The sequence below is a fragment of the Crotalus tigris genome, unplaced genomic scaffold, assembly GCF_016545835.1.
Source record: "Crotalus tigris isolate CLP2741 ecotype Arizona unplaced genomic scaffold, ASM1654583v1 scf7180000017592.2434428, whole genome shotgun sequence".
Lineage (NCBI taxonomy): Eukaryota > Metazoa > Chordata > Lepidosauria > Squamata > Viperidae > Crotalus > Crotalus tigris.
This window is the reverse complement of record NW_024096498.1, coordinates 949222-970162: the sequence shown is the minus strand read 5'-3', so window position 1 is coordinate 970162 and position 20941 is coordinate 949222. Positions and strand designations below refer to the sequence as shown.

At 36.1% G+C, this 20941-nt stretch overlaps 1 protein-coding gene across 3 annotated transcripts in view; it reads right to left on the bottom strand.

The window, feature by feature from the left end:
- CWC27 (CWC27 spliceosome associated cyclophilin) overlaps positions 1-20941 on the bottom strand; it is a 113314-nt gene that overhangs the window by 90350 nt on the left and 2023 nt on the right. For all 3 annotated transcript variants that reach the window (XM_039364870.1, XM_039364861.1, XM_039364857.1), the window contains exons 2-10: positions 17958-18054; positions 15818-15930; positions 15056-15199; positions 13801-13899; positions 11278-11381; positions 10802-10871; positions 9622-9701; positions 9082-9115; positions 6550-6704 (exon numbers count right to left, since the gene is read on the bottom strand). In XM_039364870.1, the coding sequence (XP_039220804.1) occupies positions 6550-6704; positions 9082-9115; positions 9622-9701; positions 10802-10871; positions 11278-11381; positions 13801-13899; positions 15056-15199; positions 15818-15930; positions 17958-18054 (896 nt within the window). The remainder of the gene's footprint in view (positions 1-6549; positions 6705-9081; positions 9116-9621; positions 9702-10801; positions 10872-11277; positions 11382-13800; positions 13900-15055; positions 15200-15817; positions 15931-17957; positions 18055-20941) is intronic.

Here is a 20941-nt window from a genome sequence, read left to right as displayed (position 1 = left end):
CTTGATCATTTTTCCATTAATCATTCCCTAGTTGAGGGACTAGGGCGCTTTCTGGAAAATACCTAAATGTTTGTGTGTTTTTAGTAATTTATTTCAAGATATTTTTTATTGCAATAGGCTAATAGCTCACCAAGGCAACTACACAGTTCAGCATTAGATGGTAATAGAGAATGGCTGCAGCATTTTCATATAAAAGAAAAGATATGGGGCAATGAGTAAGAGATCATAGCTGAAAGTCTATGTAGCAAAATACTCAACAATATTGCTAATATAATAGGGGGAACTATGCATTGGGGCAACTACACACCAGTTCTTGACTCATTTACACATGGGAGAAAAGATCTGTTAAGTCCCCACTGCTATTTTTTTTTTGAACTATGCAATAATACTATGAACTGTATGATTAATTTGAGGAGGTGATGATCAATTGTTGAGCCTGCTAATTTTCTCTAGAGTTTATCTTGGGGTATAGAGTCAAAATTTACAACCTAGAGGGATCCATTTGGGAAAGTATATTTATCTACTGCATGGTACAAAATTATGCACTGATTCATCACACAGTATTCAGGCCTGAAACTGGTCTGCTCAGGCTCTGTGATATTCTCAGAATACAACAAACCAGCATTTTATAATGTACAAATTTGACATAATTTGCCAATTACTGAGAGAAGACTGGGCAATAATTAGTGAAGATACATCTATCTTCATTTTTATATATTGGAAGGGTAATAGAATTAAGACATTATTAGGTGCCTATGATTATGGCATATATAGATTTATGGCAGTGGATGTGAAAGCAATCTGCCCGTAGCATCTATCACCCCATTGATCATCAGGGTTATTGGCTGGCTATCCCCTTCCTCTCTCCTGTCCGTCTGTATATCCCTCCCAAAGCTGCGTGTTTGGTTGAAAGGACAACTATTCCAAAAAGAGCTTATGACAAATGTCAATCAATTTTTTTTTAAATTATCAATCAGCCTTCTATAGATCTAACACAAGTATAACATATTGTTGTAACAATAAGCACCCAGCTCAGATTTTGAAATAAATTGAAATAATAAACATCTCAAAAACAGAGCTAGCGACTTTATACAGAGTGGAAAAAAAAAACACTGTCCTGTTTTGTAAATGTAATCAGCCCACAAACATGATAAAGTATTCTCAAGCTTAAACCAAACAAAGTGGGTTACACAGGGTAATCCTACAGATTAAATATGTACGGCTGTCCTGTTTTTGTGTAATATTTATAATTTATCAGATGTTTTAAGATGGAAATGACCACTGGAAATTAATAGTGGAATTGGGCAATATGATAAAATGTTTTATAAACGAACCTAGGTTTTTTTTTATATAAAAGAATGGAAATGTTCCTCCTTCCTTCTATTTTCTCCACAACAACTAGATGAGGTGGGCTGACCTGAGAAAGAGTAACTGGCCCAAAATCACTCAGCCAGCTTTCACACCTGAAGTTTAGGGATTAGAATCCATAGTCTTCTGTTTTCCAGCCTGGTGCCTTAACCATAACCAATAGACCAGTGTTTCCCAAACTTGACAATTTTAAGGCATGTGGACTTGAAGTCCTCATGCCTTAAAATTGTCAAGTTTGGGAAACACTGCAATAGACCAAACTGGTCAACATTTATGACTATTCAGAAATTAATTCTCCTCTTCCTACCACTCCTTCTATATAAGGGGCACCTAGAATTCTCCTGTGCATTTTAGCATTTCTTCTCTAGATATTATAGTACATTGCACTGAGAAGTCAATTTTCAAACTCGGAAGTTGTGTAATCTTTTGAAGAAAAAAGGACCCTTAACTCCAGATACTTAATAGTTCACTAACCAACCTCTTAAACACTTCCTAATATTTGCATTTTACAAAGGTTTATTGTATTTCAATACTTCTCTATTTATTTTCCAAAAGTACAGCATACCTAAATAATATTGAAGCACACAATATAAATCTCCATGGTCCATTTCGTTCATCGGTGTGAATTGTTTCACTCATTGGGCAAATTGCTCATACATTTGTTTGTATCAGTTACAGACTGAGTGAATTTAGCTATCAATAAGACATATCTGTAGAATATTTTCTCTCTGAAATTCCTATACAGAGATTTCCAAATAACATAGAATGTTGGGTAAAAAGCAGATTAATCATTAGAAGAAACAGGCGTTTCATAACTGTTATTTGAAACACGTTTCATAGCTTAGTAAAATGTATGAAAAGGTATCAAAATGTTTATTTTAATGGGTCAGCAATTTTGGAGAATGATTTCTTCTCCTTATAATGTCCTGCAATAATATAGATCAGTGTAAATGGAAGTCTTCTAATATGCTGGGATTGTGTTTGTTTTGTTTTATTTAAAGATCTAAAGAGTGCAATAAGAGGCATAAAGTCTAGGTAAACAAATCAGAACAGGAAAACTACAGGAGATAATAAAGCAGGAATTACTGAGGCCCTGTTATCAGTCTCTAAAGAATTGGAAATAAAAGGATACTCTAGCCAAGAAATTGCCTAGGAATTAATTCACCTATAAATAACCAAGACCCAGAGGAAGAATGCGCATCAAACAAAATAAGCCAGTTATATATTATAAATTTTGTAAAAGCACATCCATGTCTTGCTTCTACTGAACTTAACAAAGCATACATAAAAAATATTAAGATATATGCCTGGAATTGAATTAGTTGAATTCATTTTATTGAATTCAAACCATAATTTGAAACTTAGGGATCTTTTGATTTTGGCATAGTATATCCTGCAAATCAAGTACACAATAGCTGCTTTTGAAATGAATCAAATTATTCTTAACTTATCAACACATATGTATGATCTAAATATATAAATCACTTAATTTGTTTAAGAAGTTTTCCACCACAAACTGTTCTGTAAAAACACAACAAGTACAACTGATGCAGCTGTGCAAAATTTTCCAAAAAGGTGCTTTGAGTACATAAGTAGGTCCTCCTTTTTAACATTAAAGTAGCTGTCCCCTTTTACAGATTTGTATTACTCGTTCAGAAACCATTCAATTCTGGAAAAAAGAAATGACTACTTTAATAGTTCAAAAAGAGATGCTTTATATATACTGATAAATTACAGTACATAGCATCTCATTTGAAGTTTATGGCATGTATAAATCAAAACCTTGAAACAGATTACTGACTATGGTTGTAAATATGATTTTATTATGTGATGGAGAGCTCAAACTAAGGCTGTTCTGCTTGGTGTGAATTAAAATGCTGATCTGAAACCAAGGTCTGACAATTCACTGTAAAAAAGGGAGAGGGACAATAAAGTCACATAACTTTATAGGTCTCACTTACATACACATCTACATAAAAGTTCAACACCAAGCACTTTCCCACTATAGTTTGATAGAAAGTATATCATTTTCCAGTATAATGACAAGCAAATGAAGGTAGTGAGATGAAGAAGACAAAGAAGACTTTTTAAAATTAGAATCAGGTAAATTTGCAAATAGACTATTGCAGATTATCTATCCTACAACCAAAGTATTTGATGTAGAGTCAGTCAAGGCCTTGGGTCATTTGGACAGGCATTAATGTGGAAAAAAAAATGATATTTTAGTTTAAGTATTAAATCTTACATAGCCTAGAATGATGAGAAAAGACTTGAAGTAACTTAAGAGCAAATATAATGTTTTTGCTTATTCTACCTAAAAACTTTATTGACTTTAGGATTACTTAGATGAGAATTGGAGGGTAGAAATTTGATAAATATATTTGATAGATAGATAGATAGATAGATAGATAGATAGATAGATAGATTCATATTTTAGAATATTATGTACCACCATCTCATGAAAATTGTTAAATGTTGAAGGGGTATGACATGGCAAGAGCTGCCCCCACTTTTTTGCCCAAAATCTAATTGAATCAAATAAAAAAAACTTTGCCTATAATCTCTAAAACACAGAGAGGGATATTAATTATTCAAAATCAAGGATGAGTCCAACAATATTCCAACTAGGAAATTTAAGCAAAAGATTTTTCTCTTACAAAATTATTTCATGAAAAATAATGCTGGTTTTATAGTATCTATCCTGACATACTTAAATCTTTAACATTTTGAAACAGCTTATTATTTTATAATGTTTACATTTTGCTATTAACTGCTTTGGAAAGATTTTAATTTGAAAATACGAAATATAACAAATAAATTAGCTATTGTTTTTTGTTTTAATATACAGAAAGTTGGATTTGCATTATGTTGCAAAATGTAAGAAGTGCAAGCAAAAATAATGAATTTTGCTGGAGGCTTTATCCTTAGTGAGTTTACCACAAATGAAAAAGGTACAAAAAGGAGCAGCATAAATGATCAAAGTCATGTGAGTAATGGCTATAAGCATTAGGTCCTTTTAGATTACAAAAAGGCAAATAAAGAAAAGCATGAAAGGGACAAATAAAATGATGCATGATATGAAAAAAATAGGAAAGCAAACATTTTCTCCCTAAAATGGGAAGTGAGAAGAGGTAAAAAAAATATACTGATTTATACAAGGCATGTTAGCATACAGACCCTGCTACCAGAAGAATGGCTAGTGCATAAGACTGTCATTCCAAATTAAATTGATCAGAAAAATCAACTATCACTGAATTTGGGATGATGGATTCCGTGAGATGGGACAAAACACTGTACTCACTGCTTCTCTTGCTGAAATGTATGCTATTATGGAGAGCCATTACTGGAAAGTAAGTTACTGGTTGTCATCTTGAGGAAATGAAGTAAAAACATTACAGTGGAGTTTCCCCCCTTATTTTTAATCAAGTTCTAAAAATATGTACACATTTTTAAAAGTTTTTATTTATAAATATGTGACTTTTGGAAATACCGAAGAACAATAATTATTCAAAGCCTTCTTTTACTGAGACATGCAAATGAAAACAGCTTCTAATTAATCTGCTGCCTCCGTTTAATTAAAAACTAATTCTCATCTACTATCAACTAAAGCATATTAATTAGTTTTAATCATTACAGTTTGGTTATTCCATAATTATCATATGTTTACTGAGTTTTATTTTCTTCTGTAGAATGACTATAGCTTTATAATTTTTATACTGAAAAACAAAAAAAAGATTGATTCTTTATTCTGCCATCTATGACTCATAATTAGCATGCCTGTTATATCTTTACAGGTTGAGACTGTTATATCAACAATCAGTAAAATTAAATTAAATTAAATTAAACCAAATTTAAAAAAATGAAGCCAGTGGCTGTCCACAAATACATGACACGTGAGCTCCATCTACAGGTCAACAATCCAACTAAAAGGTTTGACAGATTACTTAAAAAAATGAAGATTCTAATGTCATATTCTAATATTTTTCAGTCACATTTTAAATATGTATTTTAGGAATTCCTACACTTGTTTTATGATTGGAAAAATCTATTTTACCGTAGGTCTTTATGACTAAAATAGTATGTCTGTGACAGGAAACAAAATGATCTTTGCCATATTTTTTTTGAACGGTGTGAGAAGAAAAGATTGGACAACCAAGATGGAGTTGAGAAATTCTGCCTTGGGCAAGGGTTTGGCCCAGAAGATCTGCAAGGTTCCTTCCAATGCTATAATTCGATGACATCACATATAAGAGGGATACCAAGAAGTGGATTTGAAACAGGATCTTAAAAAGAAATTATTTATTTTGTGAAGATTAATCAAAGCTGTTGACCAAAGTTTTATATAGAGTCAGAGAAACAGAAGTTAACCTAAAAGTCCAATCTCTTCAATCTAGAATGCAACCAAAGCATCCTCCTGGAGAAAAAGCCATTCAGGCTGTTTCTTTGCAGACCAGTACATAAAATTAAATGGTCATATATTTATGATTTACTTTGGTATTCTCTTGTATTAGGTAAAAAACATGTTTCGCTATCTCACTAGAATCCACAATTCTCAACAAACAAGACTCATATGTAAAGGACTAAATGAACAATTTTTGCAAATGAATATAAAAATTAGATTAGAGTTGCTATAAACGTAATATTACTTCACATATGAAGTCTCCAATAATGTACTTAATTTTCAAAATTATCTTTATTTAACTTTAAAACTTTTGTTAGCTAACAGACATTTGACAAAATGTTAGCAGAATCTCTACCGAAGTTTATTCATACTATGACTTGCCACATGCTTTGATACACAGAAATTAACAGAAAATTGAAGCAGCTCTTCCAAAGCCATCTCTTGACAACATGCCATTCACAAGTGTTTTGATTTTATCTTGAAATAGTTTTTCCAATTCTCACTTCTGACAATTACTGAGTAGACTGTAACTAATACATTATCAAACGTTATAACATAGTACAAGACTGTGCTTTAGTTTTATGTTCAATTTTAGTTTTATGTTCAGTATTTATTTAAACATTTTTAAATTTATAGTTGATGACAAAATGGAGCTCTAAAAATAATTATGAAAAGTTTAGATACATTATAACACTTTATTTAAAATGACAACTATAACATATTTGAAAGTTTCCTTTAGAAACTTAACATTTCAGAAATTTAAGGTATACATTACTCACCTACGGCTACTCTTCTGCTTTTGCTCCCCTTCAGTTAAATTTTTAATAGGTACATCAGTATTTTTCTTTAATTTCTGCATAACTCGTTTTTTCATTTGATACTTTTCTTCACTATCAAGACCATCATCTTCATCACAATATCCCTCCTCTTCTCTCTGGGCAGATTGTTAAGACATTCATACATTTTAGTTTATACATCTGAACTGTTCAGTATCATCCAAAAAAGATTATTTTTCATGACCAATTTATTAGAAAAGCACATTTTTAAAACAGTAAGTTATTTATAGAGATACGAAAGGTGTTTCCCCCTCCCCATGGGGAACCCTTTTAAGGCTTTTTTTCCTCTCAAATAATTAGGTTTAAACCTAAATGGAATATGTTTTTGGCACAATTGATAAAATGCTCAAGATGCTGTATGTCATTGTCACAAGCCACCTCTAAAAACTATGTCACAGCACAGCTTTCCTGCAGTTATTATGCTATGGGCCCTCCAAAAAATGTATTTGTTTCCAAGGAGCTATCATTTCCAAAAGAAATTATAAATTTTTTGCTTGTGGGCTCTCAAATGGCAAGGAAGTCAAGTGAATATGCTCTTTGAGATCCATAAAGAAGCTAAGATAAAGTATTCTATATTTTTTGCTGGAAGTTAACAATCCTAAATTTTAATTATATCCTTAAATATTTATTACTTCTGTAAACCATGTATGAATTCACCCACCAGGGACATTTTAAATTTTAACACCAAAAATTATTCAGTGCAAAAACAAATTATGCAAATATATTTTATCTCTAAAAGTAAAATAAAAACATCTTTGGTTAACAACTTTAAAAGTTCCTGGTCCTGGAGGGCCTCTAGTCTCAAGCAGCAATGTCTAAGTGGAAGCATTTCATGCTATGTAGGAATGCTGGGGGGGGGGGAGAGGTGCTGCCTAGGGAATGATCAGATAAGAGGGCAGAGCCCACAGCTGCACAACTGCTGAGAAAGAATGTCTCAAAGGAACTTCCCTAATTTATAAGACTGTAAAAAAGATGGTAGGAGATTAGTACTATCAGACTTCCAAGATTCTGTTAATATAAGTTTACAATAAATTAGAATTAGTTCAGCTGGTCATGTTTCCTGTTTATCTATCTTGGAAGGCTGACATCAATCTTGCAGTCCATGACAGGAAATGAAATGGGTCACCTTAGAGGACAACTACTACAGAATGATTCTGAGGCTTTTACACAAGGTAGTTTAGCTATGCAATCCAAGGATGGTTGGTTAGGACCTAGAAACAATGATACATGGCAAGAATAAATATAGCCTTTACATTCTATTAGCCTTCATCCTAGGCTGAAAAACAACAGCATATTCCTCCATCAAATGTTTACACTGTTGGAGTCAAAGAAATTGCCTGGTTGACACCACTTTTTTGGTTGAATTATCAAAGCTAGTTCTTGTGTCACAAAATTGGCATCGTTATCAATGTCTGGGCTATTCTGCATCAGAAAATGCTTCCCCATTTTGCAGCTCCTTCTCCTACAATCCCCCAGCTAAGATGTTGAATTGCTCTTTTACAAGAAAGAGTTATATTATTGGCTCTAAATGTAATAATGGCCACCAAGAGTTCATTCATCCTGACTCAGTTATTTTGAACAACCATTTCCCTTATCTGATCTTCTTTTGGGGAGAAAGGTTATTAAGAAACTCATGTGGTGATAATTACAAAATATCCTGGATAAAGATTATCTCAGTGCAAATGGAAATGAGGGATTGGATGAGATTAAACAGATTGAGGATGTATCTCAATGCTTGGAACCAGGAACCAGGGCCTGCAGGCTATGAAGAACTGGATGGGATGGAACAGACATATGATGAATCTGAACAAAAGAGAGGTACTGTTGTGCAAAAGCTTTCTGGTTCCAAATCCAGGAAGCTTCTGAGTACAATTCAAGGTGACAATTATTACTTATCAAACGCCTTAAACTCAGGTTTTCATTACCTTAGAGACTACTATATTTGTTCCATACAGAATCTAATTAGCCAAACATGCTGGTGAGAACGACATATTGAAGAATCTTTTCTACATTCAAGTTACAGGGCCACGACCAAGCCTTCTCTGTTGAATGCCTTTGCAACAACCTATCTCCAAAATTAGCCCCCCTCTGTATGTTCAATTCAGAAGAGCATTTAGTTGGTGCTATTCCAAAAAGATTTCAAAACAAGAGGTGATGGGAGTGACAACTGCTACTGTAGTTGGACTTGGGTGCTTGAGATTGAAAGGAAGTGCTATATTGTGAGGATATTGTTTGTTTTATTTTCTACTCACAAAAAGCCACCTCATATCTAAAATGCATACAAGTGTCTGAAATATATAACTGAACTAATGAGGTAGAAAAGATTGACCTACCTTACTTAGTTGACTGAAACCTTTTTGTTAACAGGACAATTAAATACTAACAATGTTTCAGCAGCAGCTAAGACAGCAACCAGCTATGTAGTAGTAATAGACATTAGCTCCATAAATATTATAGCAAATGTAAAGGTCTTACCTTATCTGAATTATCACTTTCATTTGCTTTTTCACTGAAAGAAAATGCAATGTATAAGTAATTGTTTCATAATGCACTTTCTAAAATAAAATTAATTTAAATGAATTTTTAGTTTAGATTAGATATTTTTACTTAGTGTATACTTTAGCCCAACTCATTAATATTTTTCCAGTGGAAACAAAGACAATCTGATTACTATTTCATAAGTATCATATATGTTTAAAGAAGCTGTCTTAGCTTAAGAGTTGCGATCAAACTGCATGACATCCTCAAGAAATGTTTGGCAAATATGCAATGGCACAATAATGTATGGCAGTCCTTTCTAATCTTAACCCTAGCCCTCCCTAAGTGTAGAGAAATTCAGACATGGCTACTGGCCATATTAGCTGGGAATTCTGAAAGCTGCAGTATTAAAATATGTAAAAAAAGGTTGGTTTGTAATGCAATAGCAAGTAGGCCAAATATCACATATTTATCACAATAGAAATTCTACATTTCTAAACTAACAGAATAATTTTTAATTAGCCACAGTTTATTTACCTGTCAATGGCAGGAACAGAACTCAGGTGTGGATCATCTTTCAGTAAATCATGACTACTTTTGCTTTTTCCTTTCATGCTCTAAAATTGTTTAAAAAGAATGGAATGATGGGTTTATGACAAAATTTCTTCACTTTTATAACATAAATTTCTTCATGAAAGAAACAGAGCATTGCTATTCCTACAAAAGCATTAAACAATATCCTAATTATTAAAATTACATTGCCATATATATTGTGTTGATTGCAGATGTTCATTCAAATGAAACTATGATGATCTGTTACCTATAATTGTTACAAAGGAGAAATGGGTTTATTCTGCAGGAAGATCTAACCTTGGTGTTGTTTGTATTATCAAAATGGCTATTTGACTCTGAAAATCCCTGGATTTCAGAGAAACAAGAAAGAATCAAAAAGCTCTTCTCTATATTACACATGGATATATTGAGAATTTTACGCAATAAAAATAACCTTCAGGATATCAGGTGCTAGATTATTTTGTGCTTATAATTGTGACCAGGATTTCAATTACTTTACTTACTTTCAATTGTATATTAAAAGTAAGCAGGAGCCAGCTATTTTATCTCTATTAATAGCCAGGCAGTTATATCCCACACCAATTCAGTTTTCGAGACAGTTTTCAAAGATAGCCCAACAAAAAGTGACTTAAAGGCAACTAATCTGGAAGCCACCCTGCCAAGACTGATAAAAAACACTCCTGGTAAATTTAGTAGCACCTAAATTTCTTGGAACAATGCTAGATTCAAGAAGAAACCTAAGCTCTGGTAAGACATTAAGGGAAGGCAAAGGCATGCAACACAAACAACGCAAATCTTCCTAGACCAGCAGTACAACCTTCTCATCTTTTTACTTCTGGCTGAAGATGTATATCTGCAAACTTCCAGAGAAATGAGTGCTATTAAGCACAATTTACTATGTTTTAGTGCAAGAACAGGTAATCTGTTTAGATCTGTATAATTTCTACTAGTAAGGCTTGCTAGTATACTATAAACATATATTATTTCTTTTATCATTATTTTATTTAAATCCATAGTCTGGTTGCCTCAATTTATATTCAGTTTACTAATAAAATTTCAATAAGCAAATGTGGACATTAATTTCACAATGCTGAAAATTAAAGGGATTCACAGAAGTATATAGGTAGTTAGCTTGAAATTATACCTGACTAACTTTGTTGACTTCTACTTCTTCCTCCTCAGCTTCTTCTCCAAATGAAAGCAGGCTAAAATTTCTTCAAATAGAAAAAAGAGATACCTTAATTTAACAGTAGAACACACAAAAACCCAGAATTCTTTTGAAAATTATTGCCACTTCAAAGGTCTACAGAACTAATTTTTCCTATTGAAATCTCACAAAATCCTAGCCAACCTCTGCAATAGGATTTTCTTCTTGCTGCACTTTGTCAAGTAGCCTTAAAACCTTCCCTAGAATATAGTTTGAGGATGCATAAGAGACTACAGCATAAGACCTTATCAGGATGCAATGTTCCATTCAAGAAAGCATACAACTGGATTCTGTTCCTTATCTTTTACACAGTTATTATTTGTATATAATTCAGTGTCAAGGCATAAATCAAATCCTAGTCTGTAGTAGAAAACCATACCTGAGTTTGCAGAAAAGAAATATGCTATACTTACTTTGTGCCCTTTGATTTTGCCTTCTCAACTTCTTCCATTGGTTTCTCATTCTTCAGCTTTTTACTGGTCCTTGGAATTATATCATCAAAGGGATTAAATAAAACCTAAAATAAACATGTTTTATTAATCTTTTAAGACTGTCGATCATGCAAAATAATATTTCATAAGCACCCAAACATTGCAATCTATAAATGGTGATAAGGCATAACTAAGCTTGCTGAACATAAGTTATTAAATCTAGCTTAGCTGAAGCTTGTATACTTTAGGTAATAGCTTAATCTAATAATGGCCAAAATAGTTATATGCCAGTTTTTAATGGAAATCAATCAAACAAATGTGTGAACTATCCATCAGCTAAGAAATATGATGAGTTAACAGAAAAATTCCATGACCTAAATGGTGGTATGTTCTTCACACAGGTCTTAAAACTAGATAAGAGAATCAATCAAACAAATGTGGCAAAATCATATCTATTAAAGTATTTATTGAGGAAAATATATCAAAGCTACAAATTTGTATGTGACAAAGTATGTGAACCTTTGGATTCAGTAACTAGTGTGATCTTCTTGGACAGCAATAACTGCAACTAAACGTTTCCTATAACTGCTGATCAGTCATAAACATGAGCTTGGAGGAGTTTTAGTTCATTCTTCCCTATAGAACAGATTCAGCTTTCAGATGTTGGTGGGCTTCTGTGCATCCAATGTCCACTTCAAACCTTTCCACATTTCTATAGGATTATAGTCAGGTCTTGGACATTCCAAAACATTTTTTCTGCTTTAATCTTTCTTTGGTCATAAAACTTGTGTGTTTTGGATCTTTGTCTTACTATATGATCCACTTCTCTTGATCTTCCAAGTTCACAGACATAGAGTATACCCTGAATTTGCTGATATAGTTCAGCATGTATAGTTCCATCAATGATGGCAAGCAGTCCTGGTCCTGAAACAGCAAAGCAGGACCAAACCATGATCTGGCCACCATGTTTCACAACTGGGATAAGATTATTATGCTGGAATGTAGTGTTTATTTTTCAACAAACACAAAACTTTTCATTCAATCTACAAGTCTACTTTGGACTTATCTGTCCACAGCCTTCAACTTATCTAGGTGGTCTTTTGCAAACCTAAGATGGGGAGCAATGTTCTTTTTGGATAGAAGTGGCTTTTTCCTTCCAACCCTGCCAGGCACACAATTGTTGTCCAGTGTTCTTCTGATGGTGGTTTCATGAACACGGAGATTCATCAATGCAAGAGAGGCCTTTAGATCCTTAGATATTACACTGGGCTTCTTGAGACCTCCTGGAGTATAACAAACCTTGTTCTTGGTGTGATCTTGACTGATCTCCTGGAAAGGGTAACAATACCATTGATTGCACATGATCTGCCTGATACTGGACTAGTGAAGTCCACACTCTTTGGAAATAGTTTTGCCCAGCCTGGTGAACATCAACAATTTGTTTTTCAGATATCCTCAGAAATCTCCTTTGTCCAAGTCATGACATACTTCCACATACCTGTGTTGTGAAGATCACATTTTGAATGAATACTCAGAAGTCTGTTCTTTTAATAAGGCAGAACCTCCCACACTCAAACCTGATTATCATCCCATTGATCAAAATATCTGACTCTAATTTTCATATGAATTGATAATTTGGATCATTTTCCTCAATAAATCAACAAACAAATACAATATTTTCACTCATTTGCTTAATGGGTTCTTGTTATCTAGTTTTAGAGCTTATGTAAAGAACAGATCACATCTTTAAGATTATATTTATGCAGAAATATTGAAATATTTAAAATTCAAAAGGATTCACAACTCTTTTTCATCTACCCCGTTTAAATGAAACTTCATGAGATCTTCTAGAATTTGATATAATTGATATGTAATTAATCTTTAGTTCTGAACATATTATTCGAACACTTTGGACAAGCAATTGTGGTCAAATATACAAAATCCAGACAAATCAAGGATTTCATTCATTTTTTTTTCTTGTTTAAAGAAAAATAATAATTCAGAATAAACACCTGTGAATGTCTTCTAGAATTGCCTTGATTATGTGTAAGCAAGTAGTATTACCGGTATCAGCTGCTGGCTTTTTATTAACCATAGGTAGTCCTTACTTAGTGACTGCCTTCTTTAATGACCATTCACAGTTATGACAGTGATGAAATAACTTTATAATCTGACCCTGCATTGATGACCTTTATAGGTCTGTAAAGCAAAGGAAAGCTGAAGTAAGATTATAAGCATAATCAGTTTCACTTAGCAATCACTTTAACAACTAAGCTGCTGGTCCCATTTGTGATAGCTAAATAAGAATTGTGCCATACATTAGAAAGAGATGCCAAGATCAGCACTTGGGTCAAAAATGCTAACATACTCGTGATATACAAATTGAGTTTTCAATTATTTCTAATAATTTGAAGCAAAGTGCAAGAAAATATTTCACTTCATTTTAACAACATTAACACAAGAGAAATATATATTTATATCTATTACACATACTATTATTCTTACCTCTGTACTTGTTATTTTATATGGATTGACTGGTCTTTCATCGATGCCAATTTCAACTTCTGAAAGTCGCAACATATTATATATAGTATCTCCAGTGATCTGCCAAATTAGAAGTACCTTTTTAAAAGCGACCTTTTCACAAATTATTTTCAAAACACATTTTAATTTAAAAATGTTAATTTATGTATTTATTACTATTATTTCTACATTGGCACATTCCAAACAGCTTCTGATTACAATAGTAACAAACCCATAAAACATAGAATTAAAAATATCAAATTAATAGCAACTCCTCCCCCCACTTCTCAAAAAGGAATTGGACAAACTCCCGTTTCATTTTCTTAGAAGAAGCTAGAAGGGGCATGAATTCAATCCCTAAGTGATGCAATTTATATTGAGGGGCATTTTGTCAATTTCCTGGGCATCAACAAGCTGCACTCAATCCCAGCTAATTGTTCAAGATATTACCCCAATCAAGTCACCAGGTCCCACTCATGCCAAATCAAAACTACAGTGAATATAAAAAACTTTATCCATATAGTGTTGCACAAAATATTTTCAAGACCTCTAACCAAGATTACCATGGTCACTCTTCCCCAGTATGGAACAGATCATGTTAAATAAAATGAAGGGCAGAGAAATCTGATGCTTTGCTGTACTGCCATTGTAGAAATTTAAACATGGGCTTTCATCAATGTTTGGTCATATTCAGTGTCTCTATTGGTATTCTATCTTCCAGAATTCATTTGTAAACCAAGGTAATCCCTAAGATTGAGATAGCCATGTTGAATGATCTGGCTATCCCCATTTCCAGAGATTGACCAGCTGATTCATGGAATTTCTTGTCAAATCACTGTAAAATCTAAAAGTGCCCATTGGAATCCATCAAGATACATAATGTGGCTGATACTATTTTTAATCAATTCTTTCATCATGGGGAGGTTGCAAGGTACAACTTGCTTCATTTGAACCAGGAAGTGATCTACTACAGCAAAGAACTAACAGCAACATACTCCCTTCTATTCTTCCTACGTATCATTTTACCTGCTCCTTCCTTCACTAGCTTATATACTTTTTTACCCTTAATGGCATATAGTTATTTATATTGCAGTCTATGTTTATTCATAACTTTTCATCAAATATTCTATCCAAAGGATTTGAAAGCTTTTCCTGGAACTTATTTTTATTCTCACAAATAAAATAAATAACTAATGCCATTATGAGCAGTAAATATTTAAGCAGAAGTTTTCCAAACCTTTCCAAAGATAGTGTGTTTGTTGTTAAGTTCATCCGCACGCCCCAAAGTAAAAAAGAACTGACTGCCATTATCATGAGGCCCGGAATTTGCCATGGCAACGAGTCCTCGTCGAATAAAACGCAATCGTGAATGGAATTCATCCTGTAAATTATGACAAAGAACAATTAGTGCACAATTGCCTCTCATTCATTTAGGTTGATGCACATAGGATGAAATCCAAAACGATAACAAGACACATATTTCCCACCAACATCAGAACAAATCAATTTACAGTCCTCAGTTAATAATTACCCTGCTTAGTGATGGTTCAAACTTATATAACACTTAAAATGTAGTTATATAATTAGTCCTTGAACTTACAATGATCGCAGCATCCCCACAGTCACATGATCACCACTCAGGCACTTTATAACAGACACACATTTACAACAGTTACAGCATATTGTGATCAGGTAATCACTTGCAAGTTTATAGCCAAGTTCCAACAAGTAAAGTCAGTGGAGAACCTGGCAATGGCACAAGTCTCAGTCATGTGATATTCTATTTAATGACTGCAGCGGAACAGACATCTTAAGTCTGGTGCAGTCACATGATGTCTCAATTAACCACAATGCTTAGTAGAGCTTAACTGCTGAGCAACTGAGCTTTACACAGCTAAGTTGCCAAATTAAAATCAAAGGGGGGAAAAGGGACTAACTGAAAAAGAGTATAGTAACAAAAAGAACAGTAAAAAAACAACTAGCTAAAGCAGAGGGTTACCTTGAAAGGAGCTCCATAGATAGATTCTCCTCCTGAGCCAGTACCAGTTGGATCACCACCTTGTATTATAAATTCAGGTACAACCCTATGAAATATGGTGTTTTCATAATAGCCTGAAAATAAAACAAGTGTTAAGCCACTTTATAGGAATTGCAACATTTTCACTGGTGAGAGGTTTACTTTTTATTTGTGTATATTTATTTCTGAGAAAATGTCAACATCAAATTAATTATATATAGGAAAAGTAAAAGAACCTTTTGTAAAATATAAAGTTTTCTGAATTACATAAGCAATTGTAAAAAATTGTTTTTTAAAAAAGAGTGAAAGCATGAAAATACTTGTTAGATTTAACAATTAGTCTTTACTTGGTTTCATACAGACACCCTTAATTCTGCAGTACAATCTTACCAGCTCTTATTTATACAGAAAACTTAAAAACTGTGAATCTTATTATTTTTTGCATAAACAAATAGATTTTATTAATTTAATAATAGATTTACTTTAGCAGTTAATCTGATGAAATTATGATAGAACCAAAGTCATAAATGAAGGTCACAAGCCCAAAGCCAGAGACTCTTAGCCTATTTGGTCTTCTGGACATTCAATATATGTACATCATCAGAATAAAAAAGTGTAGAAAGCAGTCGAGAAATTACTCTAAGGTCCATCTGAATAAAGTTCAAAAATAATCAGTTTAAAAATCTCTCTAGCACAGGTCCCCAACCCTGGAGCTGCAGGCCACTACTAGGCCTTGAGCCTTTCAAAATCAGGCCAGGGAAGTGGCGGGTGAGCATACACGCATCTCTGCTCATGCAAAAGGAGCTGCATGTGCACACAGAACCATCCTCTCCCCCCTCCACTTGGTCCGCAAAGCCAAAAAGTTGGGAAACTCTGCTCTAGCAAACACTGAACACTTTGAAGAAAATCTGGAATTTGATTTGCAGCAAATAAGAAACTTTTCTTTTTTTTTCACTGTTTCAGTTTTCACTTTTGAAACAAGATTAAACAAAAATGTAATTCTCTTCTCTTTCCCAATCCCTCCGGCAATCTCAATGACTTGGAAAAGACTTGGTTCAATTGTGTGGAAGTTTGGATAAGAAAACAATTTCTATTGCTTTCTTAATCTTGGGGAAAATCAGAGCAAATCCATCATTTTCTCCATGCCCTATGACCTTCTCAAAGCATCTAAGAAATAGATCTTCAATCACTGGCATGGAATTTCACAGAGAATGGAAAAATGAATCAAAAGCATCTCTCTACTGAGTCCTTTGGTAAAGAGCAGAGAGTCTTTACCAAAGACTCTACTGAGTCTTTGGTAAAGAGCAGAGTGTTTGAGAGAAAGATGACATTATCTCACTTGTCATACACTTTTGAGGAAAGGAGGACACACAGAACAAAACTCTTGCTGCTGCTCCTTCCTTCTCTCAGCTATAAAGTATGAAAGAAGTTGTTCCAAGTTTGATCATCAGAACAGCTAAGAATATTTCCCTAAGTGGGGGAGTACTGCAGATGTTTGCTGTTTCTTTCAAACAAAGCTTGTATTTCTAACTTTTTGGAAAAGTAGTATGAGAATTAAGCACACTTATTGAAATTGAGTACTTTTCATTGTATAGAAACTATATTTTATTATAGTTATTATATTTATACTCTTGTTATTATTATTGATCATCGCATAGCTAGATGTTCAGACTGGGTTTGGCATTTTTGTCTACCTATCGAGTCCTTATCAAGGACCTGAGATAAGCAGATCTGGATGTTTGATGGTGTTACAGATATCATCGCAGGATGGAAGCTGTCCCCAGTAAAGCCACCTTTTGTAATTGACTGATGGTGAATTTATCAATGCCAATAGTGTTCAAGTGGTGCTACAGTTGTTTTGGGATTGTACCCAAGGCGCCTATTACTACTGGTACTATCCTTGCTTGCCTTTGCCATAGTTGTTCTATTTCTATTTTTAGGTCTTTGTATTTTGTTATCTTCTCCAGTTCTTTCTTTTCTATTCTGCTGTCTCCAGGCATTGCTACATCTACTATCCAGACTTTTTTTCTCTTTCTTATTGATATTATTATTATTACTATTATTATTATTATCGTTGTTTTGTTGTTATATTAGGAACTAATGTATTTTTCTTGGTCATTACCTTCCATACAAAGCTGAATAAAATTTCGACATGCTTTGGGAGCTTCTTTTGACCATAATTCAATATCAATATCTCCAGCTGTTGTTTTCAATAATACCTACAAAATAGATTTAATATATGATTATGTGATCATTACAGGTCTCAATATTTTTTTTAATCAGTCTTAGTACATAATTACATTTTCTGAAGCATACATTTATTATGTCCTCTAGAATGTGATCTAACACAATCAACAGCAAAATAAACTAATAGAAAATAAAAATAATAATGGAAGCAATAAAGCAGACATTACTAATAAAGCAGGAACTACTAATGCAGGCATACTCTTGTGTACAGTACACAAATATGGTAAGAATTGGGCCTCTTTCTCTACAAGTCTATTGTAAGCATTTGAATAATATTTTAATAAAAAAGCAGATCGAAATGTTTAGGATTGCACAGTTAGATGTCCAAACTGATAGACAACTGAGTAGAATACTATTATAAGTATTTTTTTTACTGGATAAAAAAATAACTAATAAGGCTCATAAAATATGGCTCCAAAGTTTTTTTTCTTTGATTTGAGCAGTTTGTTTTAGAGAGCCAAAAAGTTGGGGAGGAAAGTTTTTATAAATAGCTAAGTTACATATTCATACCTCTGTTAAAATAGCAGTTGTTTAGGAAACATAACCTGAGCAATATTTCAGAAACTACATATAAAGTCTGCCCATACAACTCTCTAGACCAGGGGTCGGCAACCTGAAACAGTGAAAGCGCCACTTGGACCCGTTTCCCTCACACACAAAAAAACCTGGGAGCCGCAAAATGTGTGTGTGTGCGTGCGTGCACGTGCAAAACAAGGGGCTTGATTGAAGAGTGGAGCTTAAGGTGAGACATGCACCGGCCCTGCCCCCCCAATCCAGCTCTGGTATGGACGGCTCTGCCGTCCTGGCTTCTCCTCCCCTCCCCACGTTCTCCCTCTCTGGGACTTTCTTCTTTCTGCCTTTTGGCGCGAAGGTTCCCAGGGAGCGGAGGAGGAGGCCAACGGGGAGAAGGAGCTGCTGCAGCAAATCTTCCGAGGCGGCAGCAAACGGCCGCTCAGGCTCGCCTATCTCAGCCTGCTGTGGGAGGCTGGAGTTGAGGCTTCTGGCTCGCTCTGGGAGGGATGCTCGGAAAAGAGAGGATAAGAAGCAGAAAGTGGGAGAAAGGATTTCTTCCAGCTCCCTGGGGTTCTTTCGCTGGGAGGGCGAGGAAGCAGCAGTTCTGCTCCATGGGAGGTGGGAGCAGGCAGCCTCTCCTTCAAACTTCGCCAAGTGACTCCAAAAGTGAAGCGAGCTACGAGTCCCTGGAATATCAACTTTGCAAAAGAGGGAGGCAGTGGTGGGATTAAAATAAAACGGGGTGGAGGTTGAGAAAACCCAGCAAGAGCAAGAAAGGCAAGATCAGGGAGAGGAAGAAAGCTTTCAGGGCTTGTGCACAGACATAGCTGACTCCTCCTTGTCTCCTGCCCTTGCTGCATCTCCTGTGGAAACGCGTTTGCATCTCTCTGTGTCTCTCTCTCCCACTCAAAGCCATCCTGCAGCTCGACCACTGAAGCAATTTCAATCGGCCCCTTCATTGCCAAGCGTCCCCATGGAAATCAATGGAGGTCCACGGCGAATCGAAAGGCCAGCCGTGGCGCTTCCAAGTCCGTTGGTTTTACCGGCGAGCCACCACCTTCGCCTCCTCGGCTTTGGCATCAACACAGATCAATGAGCAGGAGGATTGATTAGTGCGGGTCTCTCCTGGCCAAAGTAGCAATGGTTGGAACGAGACCTTGCCTGATCTTTTGTCCAAACTCAGCCAGGTGGGTCCCTTGGCCTTTCGAGTCGCCACAGACCTCCATTGACTTCCATGGGGACGCTTGGCAATGAAGGGGCCTTGAAACCGCTTCAAGGATCAAGCAGGATGGCTTTGAGTGGCAGAGTGAGACACAGAGAGACACAAACGCGTCTCCACAGGAGATGCAGCAAGGGCAGGAGATGAGGAGGAGGCGGTGGCTCGCTGGTAAACCAACGGGCTTGGAGGCGCTGCAGCTTTCTGGGACACCTTCTGGGTCTTACAGAAGACCCAGCCCAGGCCCAATTCCCTACTTTGCCCATCTGGAGACCCCACCACAGTCCCCTCTGCAAACCAGCCTGCAGGATACTCAGGGGGGGAAGCCCAGCACCAAGCCGTGGGGGGAGCCAGGCTCCCAAGACCCCCTGCCCCAAGGAGAGGAACTCCCCCAGCCAACATGCGCCGATCCTTCCAAGCGGCCCTTCTTCCCTCCGGCTCTGGGGCTCTACAGCGCCCGGCTTCCTCTCCCCCCCAGCCCCGAGCCAGGCTCTCCAGGAAGCCGTGGGACCCCAGCAGGTGTGGGGATGGGCTGGGGAGGGGTCCTCCTGCTCCAGTTGGGTACCCCCCCTCTTTTCAGAAACAGCACCCGAAAGGGAAGGACGGAGCAAGCTTCCCCCACAGAGGATCCGGCGCTCATTGCCTACCTCCCTTTCCCGGGTGGGGATTGCCAGCCCCAGCAGATCCACCGGGCTGGCGAGAGGTCCCTTGAGAGAGCAGCTGCCGTCACCTCCCCTCCCATCTCCCGGTAGGCTTCAGGGGAAGTGCAGGACTTCGGGGGCTGTTCCTGTTCAAAGCGAGTCGTGCACCTTCAGGGCTTGGGAGACAGAGCAACGCTGAGCCTAAACAGGGCAGACCCCTTTCCTGGGGCCGTAGCTTGCGGGCGGGCTACGTGGAGAGTCCAGCAGGCCATTCCCAGGGGGGATCCCAGGACTGTCCAGCGCGTCTCCCTGGCTACGTGCGCCTCGGACAGGGCTAGCCTGGGAAAGGGACTTCCTGGCTGCACTTCTCCCAGGGCCAATCAGGAGCCCCACGAGGGGGCAAGTCCACGTGAGAGAGAGAGAGAGAGAGAGAGAGAGAGAGAGAGAGAGAGAGAGAGAGAGAGAGAGAGAGAGAAGGGAAGCACAAGT